Source organism: Ipomoea nil, unplaced genomic scaffold (genome assembly GCF_001879475.1).
Source record: "Ipomoea nil cultivar Tokyo-kokei standard unplaced genomic scaffold, Asagao_1.1 scaffold1509, whole genome shotgun sequence".
NCBI lineage: Eukaryota > Viridiplantae > Streptophyta > Magnoliopsida > Solanales > Convolvulaceae > Ipomoea > Ipomoea nil.
In genome coordinates this window covers 570,723-591,467 of record NW_017617937.1, presented here as the reverse complement: position 1 = coordinate 591,467, position 20,745 = coordinate 570,723, and the positions used below count along the sequence as shown (strand labels likewise).

Genomic DNA, 20,745 nt, shown 5'->3' with positions numbered 1-20,745 from the left:
AAATCCAGAATTGTATAACTGTGAATTCATAATCTCATATTAGAAAATTCATAAATCATATAACAGAAAATACATAATGACATACCAGAAAATACATAATGACATAACAGAAAATTCAGAATTATATAATGTAAATTCATAATAACATACCTTGTCCAGTAAACTTCAAACTCCGCTTCAGTCTCGGTGTATTTCAACACACAATTGAACATATCCAGAAAATCCTTATGATTCCTTAATGCCTTGATATGCTTCTTCGAATTCTCACCAATATGCCATATGCAAAGACGGTGGCGTGATGTAGGAAACACCATGGAAATGCCAGCAGCCATAGCTGAACATTGGTCCGTCATGATAGTCTGTGGACACTTGCCATCCATGGATCTTAAAAACGCTCTAAACAACCACGCAAATGACTCTATCATCTCATTCATAAAAAAAACCACATCCAAACATTACATTCATGCAATGATGGTTCATCCCTACAAAAGGACCACAAATCATATCATATTTGTTAGTGCGATATGTTGTGTCATGCACTAACAGATCACCAAACACCTCATAATCCCTTCTCATTTGACCATCCCTCCAAAAAAAAACTACACAATCTTCCATCCAAATCAACTTCGAAATCAAAAAAGAAATCAGCCTCATTAGATTGCCTCCTCCTGAATATTTCAATCAAAGAATTGGAATCAGTTCCATCCAAACACTTCAAACTCACAGAAGCCATCGAATTGTAAGCATCGCGGTTGGTAAAGCCAACCAATGGAGAACCCCCTGACTGATGTTTCAAAAACCTCATACCATCCGCCAATGCAACACCACTATTCTTCATGTCTTTTAAATATTCAAGCTGATTGTTTCCCACTCTTCTATGCGACCGGAGCAGATGACTCTTGCCAAATGAACATAACTCATGATTGTGCTCTTTCAAATGTTTTGTAACTGTCCACATCCCATCACCCCCCACATCAAACTGAACAAATGCACCACAGCCAGTCCTCATATCAATCTTTGAATAAAGCTTAACACCACTGTTTGGTTTCTGCTTATACCCAGCCTTAGCACAGAAGAACCTCTTCATCTGAATTGACTTAGTAGATGCCTTATAACGTTGTTGGCCTTTCCTCACACTAAAACCAACTCTGTATGCATATCCATTATATAACTCAAAAGCTTCGTCAACATTGCTTACTACAACACCAACCAAGTCTTCATCAACTGCAATTGCAACAAAAATATAACCACACCTATACCAACTACTAAAATATGCATTTGCAGTTCATTACAGATTTGATAGAAATATATTCTTCATTTACGTAGAGGGGGTACGGGGAATGCCGAATACATCCAGCCATGCTCTACATAAGAAGAACATATTCTCCATCAATAACAGATACACATAAACTCATAACATAAAATTCACAATCTCATATAAAAAATTCATAATCTCATATAGAAAATTCATAATAACATAACGGAAAATTCATAACCTCAAAATGTAAATTCATAACAGAGTATTAATACCAATCACAACATTCAATTTGCATATAATCACCATGAATCAGTACCTACACCTATCAGAAACAACATTCATGATACACAAAACTAATAAAAAGAACCTGGACTTGAAGACGAGCCATCAATGTCAATGTTTAAGTCTGCTTGCTCATTGCTTATTGAATCACCAACAAAGTCTTCATTCACTGAGTATATGCAAACAGTGTAACATACCAGTTAATATGTTATGAACATAGTACTATTACATTATGAATATTCATATCACATGCATGAATAGAGTATCAAAATTCATAATTGCGTAACAGAAAATACATAATCTCATATTGTAAAATTCATAACAGAGACATGGTACTAATACACAATTACAACATTATGAACATTCAAACTGCATATATACTGAACAAATACCAATAAAAATAACTAAACATTCAACAATTCATGATCTCATAAATCAAACGAAATCAAACGCATAAAATCGAACGCAACTTGGAATCGCAAAAATCATATCGGTGGAATCTTCTCCTCGAACCGTCGTCTCCTCCATCGCGAATAGGAAAGAAACGCGAATGTCGGATCACAACTGCCTTCAGAGAATTGCGAATAAGAAAGAATCAAACGCAAAGAGTTGTCGGATCAGAATTGCCTTCCTAACGCCGTTAATAGAACAGTGTTTTTTTTTTTTTTTTTTTTTTTTTAAAACACCAAAAACGACGTCGTTTGGAAGCGTATTCACCAAGCATGGTGAACACGTTTCCACGGCATAATTTGCGCTTGGAACCGTGGGCATAACAATTGATTTTACACTTGAGGTAGATAGGGAATGGGTCTTTCCGTAAGTACATAACTTGCATTTGAATTTTGGTCCAATTTATAAATCGGGCCTAATTATATTGGACCGAAATTAGGCCCAAATATAAATTCACTCCATATTATAGATTCTTCTTCTTCAACCCATAATTCTAGGGTTTAGGTTAAGGGAAGGTTTTTGGTATCCTCCGTTGGTGAATTCTTTGCTGATTTACATACAGTTCCGAGGTAACTAGAATCGTAGAAAGATGAGGAAGCTGAAGTTTCATGAGAAGAAGCTGGTGAAGAAGGCGAACTTTCTAGAATGGAAGAGAGAGCATGGCCACCGAGAAGCTCTTGTTATGCATCGCTACCACGTCACAGGAAGAGACGACTACAAGAAGTATTCCCTCCGAATCCCCAACTCATTCCCCATATGTGTTTTTTAAAGTTAATCTACGAAATCAGTTATATGTGTTCATATTAGATTAGATATGGAGTAAATATTTGTGTTATTACGTAGTTTGATTTAATTTTGGTGAAATTAGGTACTCAGGATTGTGTAGAATGACACAGAAGCTGGTGAATATACTGAAGCAAATGGACGCAAGAGATCCGTTTCGTATTGAAATGACCGATGCCCTTCTCGAAAAGCTGTAAGCTTTTTAATGCTTCCCTGCTTAATTGCTTTTCTTTGCCATTTGGTTTTTTATTAGCACCCCATAATTAGTTTGCCTAAGAGAATGCCATTTACGCTCAAACAGTGTTGCCAAACTTAAGAAAAACATAAATAAAAGATTCAGTGCAGAGATTTCAGATGAATAGAAAAGAGAGAAAGGGGTATACTTTCTGCATACCATGGGTTTGGGCTTAAGTATACTTTAGTGTGATGGTATATATTAACATATGCATGGCTTTTGTTTCTAGTCATGACTCATGAAGTTAGGAACCCAGTGGTTTAACTGGGATTCAATTTTGTACCAAATTCAGAAGATGAATGAAATTTAAAAAGGATAAGTAATAAGGGCTTCTTTTCTGCCCAAACCTTCTGTTTATCCTGTCTTTATATTTTATATTTCATGTCATTGAATGCAATGTCTTAACTCTTAATATATGCTCCTCTTTGCTTTTACAGGTATAACATGGGTGTGATATCAGAACGGAAAAGTTTAGCATTGTGTGATAAGCTATCAGTTTCATCCTTCTGTAGGTAAGTAAATATTTAGATGTCCTCTTGGAAACAGGTCTTCTACCTCTGAGTTAGATGCACCTGAAGGTTATTTCATTTTCTGGTAGTGTTCTAGGAGATGGTATTTAGGATACTTATAACAAATTTATTTTTTGTCATGTTATAATGCTTTCTCATTTTAACCATCTTCTTATCATCATTCATAGGCGTAGACTCTCCACTGTCTTGGTCAAGCTAAAGTTTGCTGAACACTTGAAGGAAGCTGTGACATATATAGAACAGGGGCATATTCGAGTTGGACCAGATACCATTACTGATCCAGCATTTCTGGTTACAAGAAATATGGAAGACTTTATTACATGGGTGGATACTTCAAAGATAAGAAGAAAGGTCTTAGAGTACAATGAGAAGTTGGATGACTATGATGCTTTGAACTCGTGAATCCATGAGGACACTCCAAAAAACCACACTGAAATTTTAGTGGTTTTTCTTATTCCTTTTCATCATGTAATCTTACTCAGAAGTGCTTTCTTCTTGGCGGCTCTCATTGAGGGCTTAGTTAACAAGCCAATGTCCTTATATTTATTACATAAAAACATGTTTGAATTACAAACTATTAAAGAATATGATTGTTGTGTCAGCTGTATCAATCATTTGATTTGAATGCGTTTGTTTGTGAGGTTTTAGCAAGTTCCTGCTAGGTTAGGGATAGAAATTAAATCCATCTCTACTATGCTCAAAACCAAACACAACTTTGGAATGTGATTCAGAGAAGTATCAGATTTATTTCAGGAACATTACAGATATATATATTTCACAATCACTACAATTCTTGAGTGCAGGCACGCTAACATTACATGACAGGGAACAGAATTACAGAAAAGCTCGAAAGGAAGTTCTAGAACAAGAAAAAAAAAGTTGAGGCCATCATGGTGAACTCTTCTTAGTAGAAGTGGCAGCTGGTGGAACTCCAGGGAAAAGAGGTGTTGGCTGGAAGGGAAATCGCGGGATAGGAGTTGGAAAGGATGGAGATGGCAGCAATGGAATGGGTGGCTGTGCTGAAGGTGGTGGTGATTGGAACAGTGGAGGGAAAAGAGAAGGTGGAGAAGGGGTTAGTGAAGGAGTTGAAGGTGGCTGTAAAGGGTTGGGGGAAACTACAGAAGGCGGTGGCAATAATGGATTCGGAGGAAGGAGAGAACGTGGGGGCAGGAAGGGATTCGGAGGAAGAACAGATGGCGGAGGCAGTAAGGGATTTGGAGGAAGTACAGATGGCGGAGGCAGCAAGGGGTTTGGAGGCAGACCGCCTACCGGAGCGAAAAATCTAGGCTGAGCTATCTTTTCATCTGTTACCTGAGATTCTGTTGCTAACTTATTTGGTTTTTTTGGCTTTTTAGATTCTGGTGGAAACAAGGGAAGTCCCAGAATGGTCGGCAAGAGTGGAGGGAGTTCCGGCAACGGCGGAATAATACCTCCTGGTATTATCGGAGGTAACAATCCCGGCGGCGCTTCTTGAATTGGCGGGAAAAATGAGGGATCATCAGGATTTAAATACTTAGACTTTATCTTTGGATGCTCAGAAAATGTTGCCTCTTGGCGCACCGCCGGTGGATTCAATGGATTCCCAATCCCAATCCCAATCGAAGGCAAGGGAAGATGAACAGGGAGCTGTGGCACTCCAGGAACCGGCGGAAGGAGTGGAGTCTCCGCTGGTGGTGGATCTCGAATGGGAGGCAGAAATGCAGGATTATTAGGATCTGTAATCGGAGAGTCTGCACCGTTGATTTTCTTGAAACCCCCATGGATGCTTGGCTTTTGGTTGCAGAGTTCTGGCTGATTAAGAGGCTTGAACGTGAAAAACCCAGCAGAAAATATATGTTTCCCTTCCTTCCTTTCCTTGAGATGGATGGAAGATGAAGTTGCAGTAGAAGCCACAGCACAGAATGGTTCACTGCTGTTGATTAGCTTCACAGAACAGCCCTTGATTTTCTTGACATGTTTGCTGACTGAGAAAGGTAAGTGCACCCTGAACTCTCCATGATCATCTGTTTTCACTTCCTTTCTGAAGCTTGGCCCATTTCTTGACTGCCCACATTCTACTGCAACAGATGCACCTGCAGAAAACAATTTACAGCACAGTTAATTACCCTTTTAGAGAGCAAGGAAGAAATAAATAGGGAAAATGGTATATTTGGTCCCTATACACTCCAGCCCTCTGTGTCTATTTTTGGTTCCTCAGCTATAAGTGAAGTAGTGATTTTGGTTATTTTCCGTTAGATTTGGACGAAAAATCAATAAATAAATGTCGGGATCAAACATGAAACTTTAATTTCATCTTCTTCTCCTTGTATGAGACAGAATGTGTTGTAATGATTTTATTTGACAAATTTCGAGTTTCAACTTGGTGGTAAATAATAGTAAGAGTCTTATATAGGAGCTCTAAATTTGTCAAATAAGCTCATTCGAACACTCGAAATGTCAGTCACATATAAGAAAAAGAAAAGATATGAAATCAAGTTTTTATGTTTACTCATCCAAATTTCTGTCCAAATCTAATTGGATATTAACGAAAAAGACCAAAACCGTTAGCCAAGGACAAAAATACACACCACAATAACCGAGGGACTTAATATATATCTAGGGTATAACTTACAGACCAAATATGTTATTTTTACAAATAAATAATCACAATATTGAAGACTAGATGAACCTGAAATGAAATGGCTAGCCTCTGAGAAGTCATGGTGGAAGCATGTGTCACAGTATACAGTGCCAACAAGTACAGCTGCAGGTGGGTAACGCCTTGCTTCTGTGAAGCCATTTAGTACAAAACATAGCAGGAATGTGATCCTGACCCAACTCATTTTCAATTTCTTTTTTCAGTTTGAAGCACACAATAGCCTAAGATGGATTGCCCTTCCTCTTATAAGGTGAGCTACTATGTGTATTTATTTCAGTCATGCAGAGACAAGTGAATTTACAGGCCAGCAGACATTAATTTCATCACTACTAACATAACAAAAAGAAGGTTGGGGGTGATAGAAAGGTAATAAAGTAGGAATGTGTTGTGGATTGTGGCTTCTCTGGATGTTTCTTTTCTTTATTTATTCTTCTTTAGCGTATGACATCTGATTTCATTTTCTCACAATTACGAGGCTAATTCAGATTTGGTCAAGGTTCTAAAAATGAACATGTAGTACATTAAAAACGAACATACATGTTAGTGGTTCATCTTGCAATGTGTTGTATAATGATTAAAAACTCTTTAACATGTCCAATCCATTTATAGTTATATCCGTATTTCGTTTAGTCCGATTATCAACTGTCTCAAGCTACTGGATTGCTATATTATGTTTCTTTTGCATTTAATGTTTTTTGTCATTTCTAACTTCTATTTTGGGGCAAGGAATGAGAGTTGAGCAGAGGGTAGGTCAAGTTTTAGTGGGTTCACGAGATGTTCATAATAACCACAATTCATGGAAGTGTTGTGGCAGAGAGAGAGAGAGAGTTTGCATTATTATGGTATGGGTGTGCTTATCCATCAACTTTTACGCCTTTAGCTTTACTGTCCCTAAAGAATTTCAGAAAGCCGATTGTACATCCACGAGCTATCTGTGTGCCACCAATATGAACTCGGAATTTTACATATTGATATCTATAATGTTTGAGAATTCTTAAAAAATGAGTGTTTGTATGTTTGTATTGTTGAAAAATTTGTAATTGTTACTTGAAGATTGCATAATAAACTACTTTTATATTATATATATTTGCTCAGTTTAAATTTAAGAAGATTAATAGAAAACTTTCATTGTAATTAATGTGAAATTTTATGGTTATCAAACTAATTATCTGATCAACTTAGTTATGCCCCTATTATTATTTCTTGTTTCCATACTATTTAGATTGGTACCGTGACACTCCCTTGTTTCTCATTTCAATACTATCTAGATTGGTACCATGACACTCCCTGTACCCCAAAGAATTTCGCTATTTAACCAATTTGATTTGATTGGTGTGAGTGATTGTGCACTCTTGTTTTAAGAAGTTGGAAATTCGAACCCCCTCTTATATGAAAAAATTAATCTGACTAATATTTTATCTCTTAATTGGATCGATCTGGTGCAAACAAGAATTAGTCTGAGTATGATACAAGACTTACAATTAGAGCATGCTTAGGACACCTTGTGGTCTAACAAAAAAAAAAAAAAAAACAAACAAACAAAAATTCCACTATTATCTGAGAGAATTCACAATAGATTTTCTACATTTATAAAAGGAAAGTTCAAACTCAAGCCTATTTTTGCAACATCTGCATTTGAATGAAGAAACCAGCAACAACTTCAACATTTCAACTACATACCACTACAATGTATGTATATACTCCTCCGCATATACCAGTACACCGAGACAGGTGGGGCAAACTACGACGTTAACAACAAATGCCAATGAACATACTCTGTATATACCAAGGATAAACTATGAAGCTCGCTACCAACAGGAGCCCTATGAAAGCAGTTATGTTGGCGGTCTAACAAGCCTCGGATAATACAATTGCACCGAATCTAAAAATGAACTAAACTTTTACCTGTTATACAGAAGAGCATTCCCAATTGAGAAACATCTATACATGGGGGGGCAATCGGGGCATGACAAATAATGCACTTGGAGCCGCATTGAAGAATAGAGATAGGGCACCGCGCCCTGCTCAGTTCCTCATGTTCAAGTCAAAATTCAAATAAGTTCAGCTACTGTTGTGTTTTCCACCTAAAGCCTCGGGCAATTCCAGATTTGATGGCAATCAAATCATGAAAGTGGAATAGAATTGAGATGTTACAGTATAAATTTTCCAGGACATCTCCGAGCTGGCTGTCGGTCCTTTACAAAAGTTCCTTATCATAAAACGTAAGAAGCTGTTTCACATGGTTACTCCAGGCAGCAACATTTTGTCCATCAACAGTTACCCAGTCAACAACAGTTGATGCTGGTTGTTCCCACCATTCATCTAACTGCGGCACAGTACAACCGTTTTATGAGTATATAGGATTTAAAAAGTTGTAGATAAACTATATAGCTAGTAGTATCTCAAATGCACAGACAATGCAAAAAAGCAAATTCACTTTTTGGCCAGACATAGGTGCTTTTTCACTCGATGCCCAAATTACGACAGTTCATGTACTGAATAGAATTTATGGGACGATTCAAGTGAGTCTCAAAGCGACAGTTCCATCATTATGTCCACCAAAGATTTAACACAGTAATATGATATATAGAAAAAAAAAAATTGCAGCGAAAAGAACTAATTACCAATCCCCAAACATATTTGCAGTCCTCCAGGAACTTTTGAGAATTAATAACTGCATTCCTCAGTTCAGGTAGCCATTTCTCAGTAATAGTTTTCTCTTGTTCAGCAGCCAGATTTAGAGAGTAATTTGTTGTCCTGCAAGACATAGTCAACGAAACCAATAAAACAGTTGTGGAATCAACAAATGCTTGCAGATAGACATGCTGCAAAACTTTCTTTTCATAATGATTTTCAAGAACCAATAGGGATAAGTCTTGTGAGCTACATTACTAGCACATATTTACTTAGGTCAGAAAGCCAGCACATTATTATGGATTACTATTATACGAATAAGTAAATAAAAAGTAGGAAATGAAATCCTATACAGATCCTTAAAATTTAATATGCTTGGATTGTAAATCTAATTTATGGCTTTGAACAGCATTCACAACCCCCCTCAACACATCTATATCTATATGATACAAACTAAAGAGAGAATAAGATTGCAGTAATGCAGTACCTGTCATATTCATGCTGTGCACGGTAAGCATGATCTAACAATGCACGGGCACTCTCAAAGAGATCTCGACGTGCATGGACCAAATTGATTGACTTCTCCAAATCTTCCAGTATACAAGCCTCGGAACCCCGAAGCTTAATGCAAAATTCCATGGACTCCAAAACTGATGCTAGAGCGACATCAGAACCTACCAGTAAAATAGAGCATAAAAGAATTGCCTTATGGATGATGAGGTTGATGACTACAAAAATCATTTCCCAAAGTTTGGTAAACCAGTCTTGGCATGTAATGAAACATAAAGGGATTAGGAGCTTATTAAGAGACATTGAGGAAATTAGACATCAAAACCATGATAGTGGATTTGATAATTGCATGTGATATACAGAATCTTGCAGTATGTATAGTAATTTAATTATAAAGTCACCATGTATCTTGTGATCTCATATGTCATGAACTGGTCTGTGTTTATGACCAACGTTAGTAAAATACTAAAATCCAGAGGAAGACGAGTGCTGCTACACTTACTAACACCACAAGCAAATAAGTACATTTCCAAGAAAGGACCTTACCTGCAGCTGATTGGAGTGCAGCAGAAATGCGGCATATAGATGGAATCGCAGATGGATCTCTTGCACCGGCTTTGGCTGTCAAAACAGCAGCCGTCTTTTCAGCAGCAACCACAGCTTCTGGTCCTGTAGATCCACTGGAACCAAAACACTCCAATAGTGCCTGATCACAATGAAAAAGGGAAAAAAAAGAGGTTTGGGTTATGCAAATATTAACTGCAACATGTCCTGTGCATATGAATATGTGTGTGTGTACCAGTAGTTTAAAAAAGCTATCAACTTTCTAGCTGATAGTATGATATGATATGATATTTCTGAAAAAAGCTATCAACTTTCTTGCAGTACAGAATAAAAGTTTTTTTCATTAATTCTGTTAACTTCCATAATTACAGACCTGGGATGTTGATGGAAGCATGTAAAGGGTATTATCAGGAGTTTGATAGAAAGCAGAAACTTCTTTCTCAATAAGATCCTTTGCTTTGCTTGATAAGTCCACAACAATATTGCATGAAGGGATAATAGTGCTTGCTGCATACTCCTTCGTTACCACTGGCTGCTGGCTCCAATACGATGCAGCATCCTATAATAACAGTTTAAAAATTTAAATAAGAAAAAGGAAATGATTACAATCTACAAGTAATAAGATACTCAGTAAGGGCCTTAGTATTTTTTTTCTTGGGGAGGGGAGGGGGTTACCAGGGCTTGAACCCATGACCTAATAGACCGCAGGGTGAGCATCAAGTCAATGAACCATGCCCAGCCCCTTACAAGGTACAGCCTCTGTATCAATTAGTTATGAAGGTAAACCCAACTTAACTTTGGGTAATTTTTAAAGTCTATTTTCTTTAATACTTTTGGTTTTTTTTTTTCATAATACTTAATTTGTATTATTAAATGTGTATTCATCTTATCAAAAGTATAAATTTAGTCAATAGGAGATGAAAGAAATGTTGGACAAGCATATTCCACATTTTCCAACAGAAAGTCCCCAAGCCAAAAAAAAAAAAAAAGACTCAATAAAAAAATGACTCTGCTGTGCAGAATATGCATTGCAGAGCAAGAAATAGTATAGAATCCTACCATGCTAGCTTTAAGTAAAGCATTGTAGATGGACTCAAGTTCAGATCTCCTAGCATCAAATTCTTCAATCTTTTTCCATTTCTTTCTTAGGGAATCTTCAGCTTCCTTTCTCTCTGCACACAATTTATTTAATCTTTGTATCTCAGACATCAATGTATTCACACTAGCTTGTAATCCAGCAGCTTCTCTTTCCTTTGCCCAAACCTCAAGCTACAAAATGAAGGAGATATCCACTAAGCAGCATTCCATATTTTAATAAAATATACCATCCCACGATGAGTTAATAAACAAAATAAACCACATAAACAAACAATAATATGCACAAAACTAGAAAAATACAGATAATCATATCTATCCAATATAGTGAATTCCAAGATGCCCAAAAAAAAAAGACTTGGATTGAAATCAAGATATTCTTTGCCCTATAATGCAAAATTTGACATTAATGCTAGAAGTAATTAGATTGCAAATGCAGCATAAACTGATAAACATATGCCACAAGCAGAGACTTGATATCAAAATCTTCATAAATCAACTGGGGAAATTGATGTCAACATATACTGAATCCAAAATATGAATAAATAAAGAAATAATATGAGGCTATGAGCACTGATTAAAATTGGACATTTGGACAAAAGGGAAAATTGACCCATTTACAAAATGGAACCTCTAACCACAGTGCATTCTGGTGAGTGATGAAGAAAACATGTATGATACATGCTGGGCCAGGATTATTTAGGATGTTTTATATTATTACCATTATATTACATACTTTAGATATTAAGAAACTACTATATAACTACTATTACATACTTTAGTCTTCAAATTACATACTTTGAAGACTGTATTAACTGCAATGACTATTTAGAACAGTTAAATTACATACTTAAGAAACTACTATTACATACTTTAGTCTTCAAATTAGTTTAGGTAGATTAATTATTTAGAAACTACCAAATAATTGATCATTCTCAGTTTAGGAATCTTTGTAATCAACCCTATAAAAGGGAGTGTTATTTAGAAGAAAGGGCCAAAGGGGAGCAGAAATTCAACCCCAAAAAAGGGTCTAAGGGAGTTTTGGGTCTCAAGAAAACCCAATGTGTTCTTCTTTTCCTGTTCCAACTATTATTCTTTGTTCTTTTTTCCTTTTGTTTTCTTGCCCTACAAACACAAGAAAGTATGCTCAAACTAGCCTCTTAATTTAACTTTTCATGATCATGATAACAAAGATCAGCAGTGAACATTTTTAACAATGAAAACAGATTTTATGCAAGTATAGTTCCTGATCATTGGGGGCTCCTTACAAGGGTTAGCCAATATATCACACTTGACATGGAATAAAATGGAAACAGAAAAAGCATAATGTCTAACAAAGTTTATGCACATTCCTAAGAAAATTACACAGCATTATCATACCTCTAGTTGCCTGAGACTGCCCATACTCTGTGACGTACCACAAATACCAAGTGTGTTAGAAGGCATTGTATCTCCAGTTCCTTGAAGGCGCTGCAAAAGCTTTTGACTTGTCTTTCTAGCTTCTGCAGCTTTGTTTAATTCATCTTCAGTAGCCACAAATTGCTGAACATGTGCTTTCTAAAGAAAATTAAGCATATTTCTTATCAAGAGCAAATATACAAAAAAAACATATATACTCAAATATACAGTAACAGGTGCAATAAGTTTAAAACTTTAAATGCTAGAGATATAAAAGTAATGAGAGTAATGTTTATTGTTAAACAATAAAAACCAAAATGTCATTTGTATGGTTGTGTTCATAGGTAAGAGGGAGGTGAGTATATATAAATATATAAAATAAGGAAAAATGGATATATATGAAGTAAAGGAGAAGGTGCCCACACTTTGTATGGTCTAAAAGAGAAACATGGAGCCACTATAGAAGTAATGCACACCATTCCCTCTAAAGTCTAAACATAGAAATGCTCCTCACCCCATTTGGAAGATAGAAAAGAATGTTGATATATATATATATATATATATATATATATATATATATATATATATATATATTGCACTTCATAACATGCCTTCTCTCTTGAACCATACTACCAAACATGTGGGACCAAACTTTGAAGAATGGACAGGATCACAGGAAAGAAATGAGAGAAGCGGATTTATGAAGAAAGTCAAGAAACTAAACTGGTTTTAGATGTAGGGAAAGCAGACCTGTCTCTCAAGGAGTTGATTTTGGTTACCCCTTGAAGGGGCATCACCTCCAATCTTTCCATTACCATAAAGCTGGTATTGTAATGGTGAGTTAACATCAGGAGTTGAAGCATCCATTACTCTGTTATTTTCATACTTGTATCTGATTCAGAAATGAATGCAAGGAATTATATTAGCACAGCAACAACATAGAGATCGATGGAATAGATTAGCAGGTATTAAGAATAGGTTGTGCGGTACAGTGAATCATGAAATAAATTTTTGAAAAAAAAAAAAAAGGAGAGAGAGAAGTTTTGGCAAATAGTAGCAACAAGCATCCTTTTCAAGGAAATTACTTTAAATAGTTGGTTTAAACTTTAAACCATCCTATTAAACTCATATAAAAAAAAACACAGGACCTTTTTTAACAGCTAGTTTACAAAATACACTTTGCTTTTTGAGCAAATGTTGGTTGGAATGAACAACATAGGCACATAGCAGTGACACAGAATAAGAGTGAAAGAAGTCAATACTCATATAGAACTTCATTCATACAGCCATGTCTAGCATCAGTATATGTCAGTATATGGAACTTAAAAGCATAAAATTACCTTAGCATTTCTGCATCAGATCTGGGATCAATTTTTTCGATTTCCCTGGAAATCAGAGCTTTAAGCCTTTGGGAGTATGCAGTGATTGCACGAAGCAATTGAGGAGGGTTTTTTAAGCAACAGACTATAGCATCCTTAACCTCATCAGGTACATCCCCATCAAAATCAATACCCAATTTTGCTACCTCTAGCTGAGGACTTGAGTGGATTCCATTTCCTTCATAAGCTGGAAAAGAGATGCGGATCTTTTCAGCCATCTGCACTGCCAGAGCTTCACAAGCTTTCCGGATATTTCTTTCCCAGGTTGTTTCAATGAGAATTACATCATCTGCAGCTTTAGTTCCTTTAACAGTTGAATAAACAGACTCCTTTTCATGGTTAAGCTGAAAAGTAGTGACCATCTCATCAGAGGAATCAACATTTGACCTCTGGGCATCCCTTGCTTGATTAACATAGTAACGGAGGCGTTTGTGGTACTCTGCAAAAATTTTTGCTGCTTCATTGCACTGGTGATCATAGGCTTCCAGCATTACTTGTTTGTGCCTGCACATCAGGTATCAATATTTCGATTATAAAATATACATAGTTTGATCTATATGGTTCAATCCAACATCAATACACAGATAAACCATGGAACAAACTTTCGAATGTGCATAAAATTATAAACCGTATTAAAACAGAGGCAACAAACACAACAGATGATTGGGTTTCAAGCCAAACCTGCAGTTAAATCTTTCATCAAGCACTCGTTTGCGCTCTGTCTCCTCTCTTGAAACCTCCAGCATCCTGGCTTTCAACTCCTTCCGCTGCCGCCTCACCATTTGCCTCAGCCTCTCCACCTCCTTCTCAGCCAAGTCTCTCTCCTGCAAAGCAATCTCTTTACTATTCTCAGCAGAACCAGAACCTAATCCTGCCCCCGCTCCGAGGCTTGAACTCTCCTTCCCCGCACTGGACTTCTCCTTCCTCCTCCCTCTACTCTTCTCCACCACCTTGGCCGAATCAGCACTGGCGCTACTACTACTACCACCAGCTCCATCATCTCCACCGTGAACAAGGATATTCCGGCGAATGTTCTCCACCGTCTTCTCCGATTTCACCCTCTTCAACAGAAAGTTCCACACGGGGATCATGTTCCCACGGCAAATCTTCCTGAGCGAATCCGCCGTCGGCATAGCTGCCGCTTTGCTGGATGCAGTGTATGGACCCAGCGGCCGGTATCCCATCTCTTTCTGAAGCCATTCTAATATTGCCTCCGGCTGAGCCACCGTCGAGCTAGTTGAACTCTGCATTGTCAAACCTGCGGTTTCAAAATTTCTGATAATCCGAACCAATCCAAAACCCTAAATCCTGAATCGAAACAACATATGTATGCATCTATGCTCAATGCTTTCAACAGTAGCAACTGGATGGTGGAGCTACCAGAAAGGCGGAAAAGGAGTGTAAAAGAGAAGCCGATTTGGAAATGTGGATCGGGTCTGGCCGGCAAATGATATGATTGGATTTGAATTATAAAAGTTAAATACTCTGTGCTCTAAGATTGCAACCTAAATTCAAAAAAGGGGATTTTGATTTTTGTAGTGCATTTCATAGATGGGGAAGATAGATATTTTAATTTCTCAATTTATTTTAAAAATATTGTTTATTTGTACTTCAAATTTAATAAAAGAGTGTCAGCCAAGGTCATTCGAGTTTGGTGATTTTAATCGACCTCTCGTAATCTTCTGAGTTTCGAATTCGACCTGTCGTAGTCTTTCCGTTAAGATATTTCGTCTCAGCTATGAAATTTAAGGGCAAAACTGTCTTTCTTATTGTAATTCCAGCCAAAACAATTCATTTTTCTCAGAAATTAGTCATAATCTGTTTGTTATGCAACTCAATTTGTCTCAATCTCATTGTGCAACTCAATTTGTTTTGATTTCTGACGAAAATGAGTGCAAGCCTTGGAACTTTTTAGGAGGGTCATTGTTGCGCTGCCTACTCCCCGATGAGGCCAAGATCGTTATGATAGAGGCTCATCGGGAATCTGTGCAGCCCACCTGGGGGAAAACACGTTGGCTCGCAAGCTCATCGTTCAAGGATATTATTGACCGACCATGGTGAAAGACTGCAAATAAGAAGTGATGAAATGCCTGACCTGTCTGTCGTTCACCAAAAAGGACACTCGACCTGCCACCTTTTACACCCCAATCAACATCGCAATTGCGTTTGCCAAGTGGGAAGTTGATCTACTTGGGTTGCTTCCCCAGGCGCCCGACCGAGTGCGCTTTTGCATAGCAGCCGTAGACTATTTTACCAAGTGGGCTGAAGCCGAGCCTTTGGCAACCATCACGGAATATCAATGCAGGCGGTTCATATGAAAAAACATCATGTGTAGGTTCGGATTGCCCGAGCAGCTAGTCACGGACAACGGTATGCAGTTTGATAACCGAGTCTTCGCGGCATTCTACGTGTAGCACAGGATCCGACACATCAAAGCGTACGTAGCCTTGTGACAACCCAAAATTATTTTCCTAAATCCTATTTTATAAATATCCAAAATAATTATAATAATTATTTTTATTCCTTCGAAGTTTTTTTTCTAAAATAGTTGTATGAATTAAATACTTTAAATCGTGATTTTATCAATTCAACACCAAGTAGTAGCCTATTTTGAAAATCCTAAGTTTTGGGTATATTTATGTACCAAGCTTTGACCCAAAAAGTCAATCTGAGTGAAACCTGAAAAAAAACCTGTGAAATCTGAGTCAAATGTTTTTACTTGGAAACATCCTTATAAGAAATCTCTTTTATCCCCGAAGTTGTATAAACTTATTTTAATACTCTAGCTTGGTTTAAAAGAAGGAGCCTGATGTTTTATAAGCCAATGTACCAAAATACCATACTCAGCCAACACTTATTACCTAGGGTTTCGTATCCTATAAATAGAACACTATTCTACCTGATGAATTCAATCCTTCCTTGTTGCCTCCTTCACTCTAAGCAGAGAAAATCTGAGAAAGAAGAAAAGAAAGCACAGTAAGCTATCTCCTTTTCCATTCACTGTCATCTTCTCCATTCATCTTCTTCCTTTCATTCCGTCTTCCATCTCTGATTTTTCCTCTCTTATGTTAAGAGTGTGTTTGTGTCTGTGTATGTTGTTGTTGTTTTGGTGGCCAGGGAGCCCTAGATGGTGAAGAAGGAGACTAAGCTTGAGGTCATAGAAGAGAAGTTAATGTCTGTGAGGCTAGGGCTCAAAGGTATAAACTATGGATTCCCAAATCTATTATTTTAGCTTGATAATGTTAGATTTCTTGAGATTAAATGCTTAGAAATATTTGAGAATGCCTGTTGATGAGTTTATTGTGTGTTGATGATGTTATATGATTGATTCATGGTTGCCTGGAAGTGTTTGTTTGAGCTCTGAGTTGGGATTTTTGGAGAAGAAGACATCTGGTGCACAAGCGGTGCACACTGTCTGTGGACCAGGTTGGCCTTGCGGCCCTAGCCAACGGATCCAGGGGAGATCCGTTGGCTAGAACCGTTGCTCAATGGACCTGAGTGATGGATCTAGGCAAGATCCGTCACTCAAAGCTGTTGCTTGGCGGAGCCAAGTGACGGGGCTTCTCAAGCCCCGTCACCAAGCCCCGCCAGGCCAAGTTCAAGAAGGTCGGGCCCTCCGAGGCTCAACTATGTGTTGTTTCGAACCGGGATTCGTGGGCACTTGATGCTCGGACACTTGTGCTCGTTACGACGCACTAGTATGTGTTGTTCTTGTTTGATTTTGGGTTAGAAGCATATCTAGTAGACAAAGGAGAAATTGCCTACTGTGTATTTGTTTGGCTTTGAGTTTTAAGTCTGTGAAGGAGTTTGTTGCATCTGATTACAATAATAGTTTAGTAGTTGTGTTATTTGCCTTGTTTAAATCCTTGAATAGATGATTTGCTGAGTTATTGGAATTATTTGCTTAAGGCATTGTTTTCCAAACTTTACAGTAAAATAACATGTTGGCATATTTCAAAGCTTAAGTACAAATAGAGGCTCTAAGTAAAGCCTAAGTCATATTTCCAAACCTATATCTATTTTGGAAAATCTATATCTTTTGCATTGAGAAGTTTGCATGATAAATTGATTTCCAAAACGTGAAAGATAAGTTATTTGATATGTATTTGTGCATTGAGAAGCTTGCATAATATTGAGATTGTTTGCATGAGAAAAGAAGTTGCATGAGATATATATGCTATCTATATAAGTGAGGAAAATCTATGTTTTGGAGGCCCCCGTTAGGACTATGTCCTTTCGGAAGAAAAGAGAAAGAAAGAAGTTTGAGAAAAGAAAGAAACGGTCACAGAGGACCGACAGTTTATTCTAGAAGTAACTTGGTCGATATTCCCAAGTTGCTAGGTTTGACACTATCCGCTGGGCTTGGAATCTCGGTTAGGGGGTGTGCACATTGAAAGTACGATACCTGATTTCACAGAGAAAGAAAGATTAAGAACCACGAGTACCGGTTCTGTGGGCGAGATGAGTATTAGGCCGCCCATGTTTGCGAGTCCGGATAGGTCCATTCACGATTCGTGAAGTTCCTACCTCCCCACGAGTTTGAGGTTCCGTTGATACGGATGTGGCGGTTGCAAGAGATGCACCGTTCGCTAGGGCTTCGCTACGACGGAGTACCTGCCTCGCATACAGAGAAAGATTGAGAAAGAAAAGAAAAGAGAATCATGAGAAAGGTTGAAAAAGAAGAAAGAAAGCAAGTAAGAAAGAAGAGTAAAGCGAGTTAAGTGACTCAACAGAAAGGAAGAAAGAAAGAAAGAAAGAAGAGAAAAGCGAGTCAAGTGACTCAACAGAGATCCTCCATAGAAAAAGTATTTCTTTTAATAAGAGCGAGAGTATAAGTATATATATCTATCTATATATCTATAGCATCATATCCTTACTTGTATCATGACTTAGCATATGTTTCATTTAGATCATTTGAGAAGTACAATTTTATCGTTGTTTAAGTGTTAGCATGAAAACATGATTTTACTTGTTAAGCTTCAGTTATCTCTTTATCTATTAGTATGACTGTGAGAAGTGCATAGTATACTATAGTTGGTTTATATCTGTTTATATCATGTGAATGTGTTCAAGCATGAGTTATGAGTTAAAACATGTTTATATGAGTTATAGGTTGCGAGCATATAGAAGTATATATGTATATATATATTGAGATCTATGACTAAGTGCCTTGATTGCTTATATTCATACTTGAGAATGTGTGTAAATGCAAAATATTTTCCAATCTATATCTATAGTACTTTACAGGGTTGAGTGGCTTTATACTTAGCATTAATTTGCTAACGGGTTTATTTTCCTACTTGTTTTATAACCCCTTTCAGGTGGGCCCAGTTCTTGAGAGCGCACGTGATAGTTGAGTGAGTAGTTCTAGTTGTTGTAGATACTAGACCAGTACTTTTGTTAGTAGTACTTTATCTGATTGTAGTAAGCTACCTTTTGATGGTGCTTAGACGCCGAGGTTGTCCCCTTTGTTACTGTACAAAAGGGTTTTCAGAGAGCCCTTGGACTCAGGAGACCCAAACTAAGTCCAGATCAGAGAACTCTGGACTTAGGCGACCTTAGAACTACCAACCGGAAACTTTTTCGGTCGTCGGAGATGCCGCACGCGCTGGCGCGTGACGGAGGTGGTAGCGGTTGACGGTGGCGCGTGAGAGCCACGTGGGAGGCAGATCGGTGGCTAACTTCTTGGAGTGGGTCGCCGAACGCCAGCGAAGCTTGCTGGACTGGTGGTGACGACAGGGAGCAACAAAAAAAAAAAATTATTGCAATGGCTCTGATACCATGTTAATAGACTGAAGAGAAAAACACCTTTGTGAAGAACTCTCTGTCTTGGTATCAGATCTATGCTTGATTTCCTCTCTCTTTAGAACTCAATGATACAGAGGTACGAGCCTATAGAACAAATCCTGTTTAATTAAGGTCGCACACTTGTATCCTTGAGTTTTAAGGAGAAAAGAAAATAAAACCTAGCTCTGATACCAACACAGAGAGTTCTTCACAATTGTGTAACAATTTTTTTATTGCTATGGCTCTGATACCATGTTAATAGACTGAAGAGTGAAATACCTTTGTGAAGAACTCTCTGTCTTGGTATCAGAGCTAGGTTTGATTTCCTGTCTCCTTAGAACTCAATGATACAGAGGTACGAGCCTATAGAACAAATCATGTTTAAGTAAGGTCGTACCTCGGTATCCAGAGTTTTTAGGAGACATAAAATCAAACCTGGCTCTGATACCAAGACAAGAAGTTTTTCACAATTGTGTGATAAGTTGGGCATGATCAATATCTTTGCTCCAACTTGAGGAGGAGTGTTATAGAACATTCAATATATTAAAAATCCTACATATTAGGAAACTGAAGATTAGGGTTTTGAGATATATGGAAACTGGTTTTCATATCATTTGCCCTCTAGCTTGTATTTAAATGATGGTGGACTCTCCCTAAGATGTGTGAATTAGTCGTCTACTCTTCTCTTTCAATTAGTTTGATAGTTTCTTACTGCCTGCTTCAATTCCTCCTAGTTTGCCTAATTTGTAGGTAATTTCTGTAGGTTCTTCCATTTCTATTTTCTAGACTAACTCTGGATTCAATAGAAAGAAAGAAGAAAACAATATGTTTTATTTTCTTCTTCACATTGCTTTACACTGATAGATTTTGATTGTTGTGTGAATTTTCCGTGAGATTTCTATGAAAATATATGTACAAAATTATTGTGAATACTATCATATTGGGATGTTATGTGGCGGGATTTGATAGTCATAAATTCCAAATGCTTTGATTCCATCATTTTTGTTTCTATGCATTTAGATTGGAGAAGTATGCTGATGTTTGTATTATTAACTTAGATTAGAGAACAAAATTATGATTTAGTATGTTAATTTAAGAAGAACTTGACTAATACTATTATCTGGTACTACTTGACTAATTCTGATTTTTTTTAAAAGAATAAATGAAAAACAAGGCGGGAATTCTCCGTCCCTGAAAAGTCC

General features: G+C 37.3%; 3 protein-coding genes and 2 long non-coding RNA genes across 5 annotated transcripts; 3 read left to right on the top strand and 2 right to left on the bottom strand.

Moving 5' to 3' along the window:
* The first annotated feature begins 2,443 nt into the window (after positions 1-2,443).
* LOC109189244 (U3 small nucleolar ribonucleoprotein protein IMP3) lies at positions 2,444-4,152 on the top strand. The gene is made up of 4 exons (XM_019340057.1): positions 2,444-2,713; positions 2,859-2,966; positions 3,446-3,520; positions 3,706-4,152. Exons 1-4 carry the CDS (start codon positions 2,580-2,582, stop codon positions 3,938-3,940), a joined length of 552 nt encoding a protein of 183 aa, XP_019195602.1. The 5' UTR covers positions 2,444-2,579; the 3' UTR covers positions 3,941-4,152.
* Positions 4,153-4,252: 100 nt separating this feature from the next.
* Positions 4,253-6,383, bottom strand: LOC109189243 (proline-rich extensin-like protein EPR1). The gene is made up of 2 exons (XM_019340056.1): positions 6,207-6,383; positions 4,253-5,610 (listed from the first exon to the last, which is right to left on the bottom strand). Exons 1-2 carry the CDS (start codon positions 6,358-6,360, stop codon positions 4,427-4,429), a joined length of 1,338 nt encoding a protein of 445 aa, XP_019195601.1. The 5' UTR covers positions 6,361-6,383; the 3' UTR covers positions 4,253-4,426.
* On the top strand, positions 5,618-6,642 carry LOC109189246. Its single transcript, XR_002055567.1, has 2 exons — positions 5,618-6,287; positions 6,380-6,642. It is a non-coding gene; the product is annotated as an uncharacterized LOC109189246 (long non-coding RNA).
* A 1,061-nt stretch (positions 6,643-7,703) lies between these two features.
* Positions 7,704-15,250, bottom strand: LOC109189224 (AUGMIN subunit 5). Its single transcript, XM_019340029.1, has 10 exons — positions 14,438-15,250; positions 13,718-14,260; positions 13,128-13,269; positions 12,360-12,536; positions 10,944-11,153; positions 10,258-10,443; positions 9,867-10,026; positions 9,298-9,484; positions 8,801-8,933; positions 7,704-8,502 (listed from the first exon to the last, which is right to left on the bottom strand). Exons 1-10 carry the CDS (start codon positions 15,004-15,006, stop codon positions 8,374-8,376), a joined length of 2,436 nt encoding a protein of 811 aa, XP_019195574.1. The 5' UTR covers positions 15,007-15,250; the 3' UTR covers positions 7,704-8,373.
* Positions 15,251-16,665: 1,415 nt separating this feature from the next.
* On the top strand, positions 16,666-19,722 carry LOC109188893. The gene is made up of 3 exons (XR_002055511.1): positions 16,666-16,732; positions 16,874-16,953; positions 19,078-19,722. It is a non-coding gene; the product is annotated as an uncharacterized LOC109188893 (long non-coding RNA).
* The last annotated feature ends 1,023 nt before the right edge of the window (positions 19,723-20,745 follow it).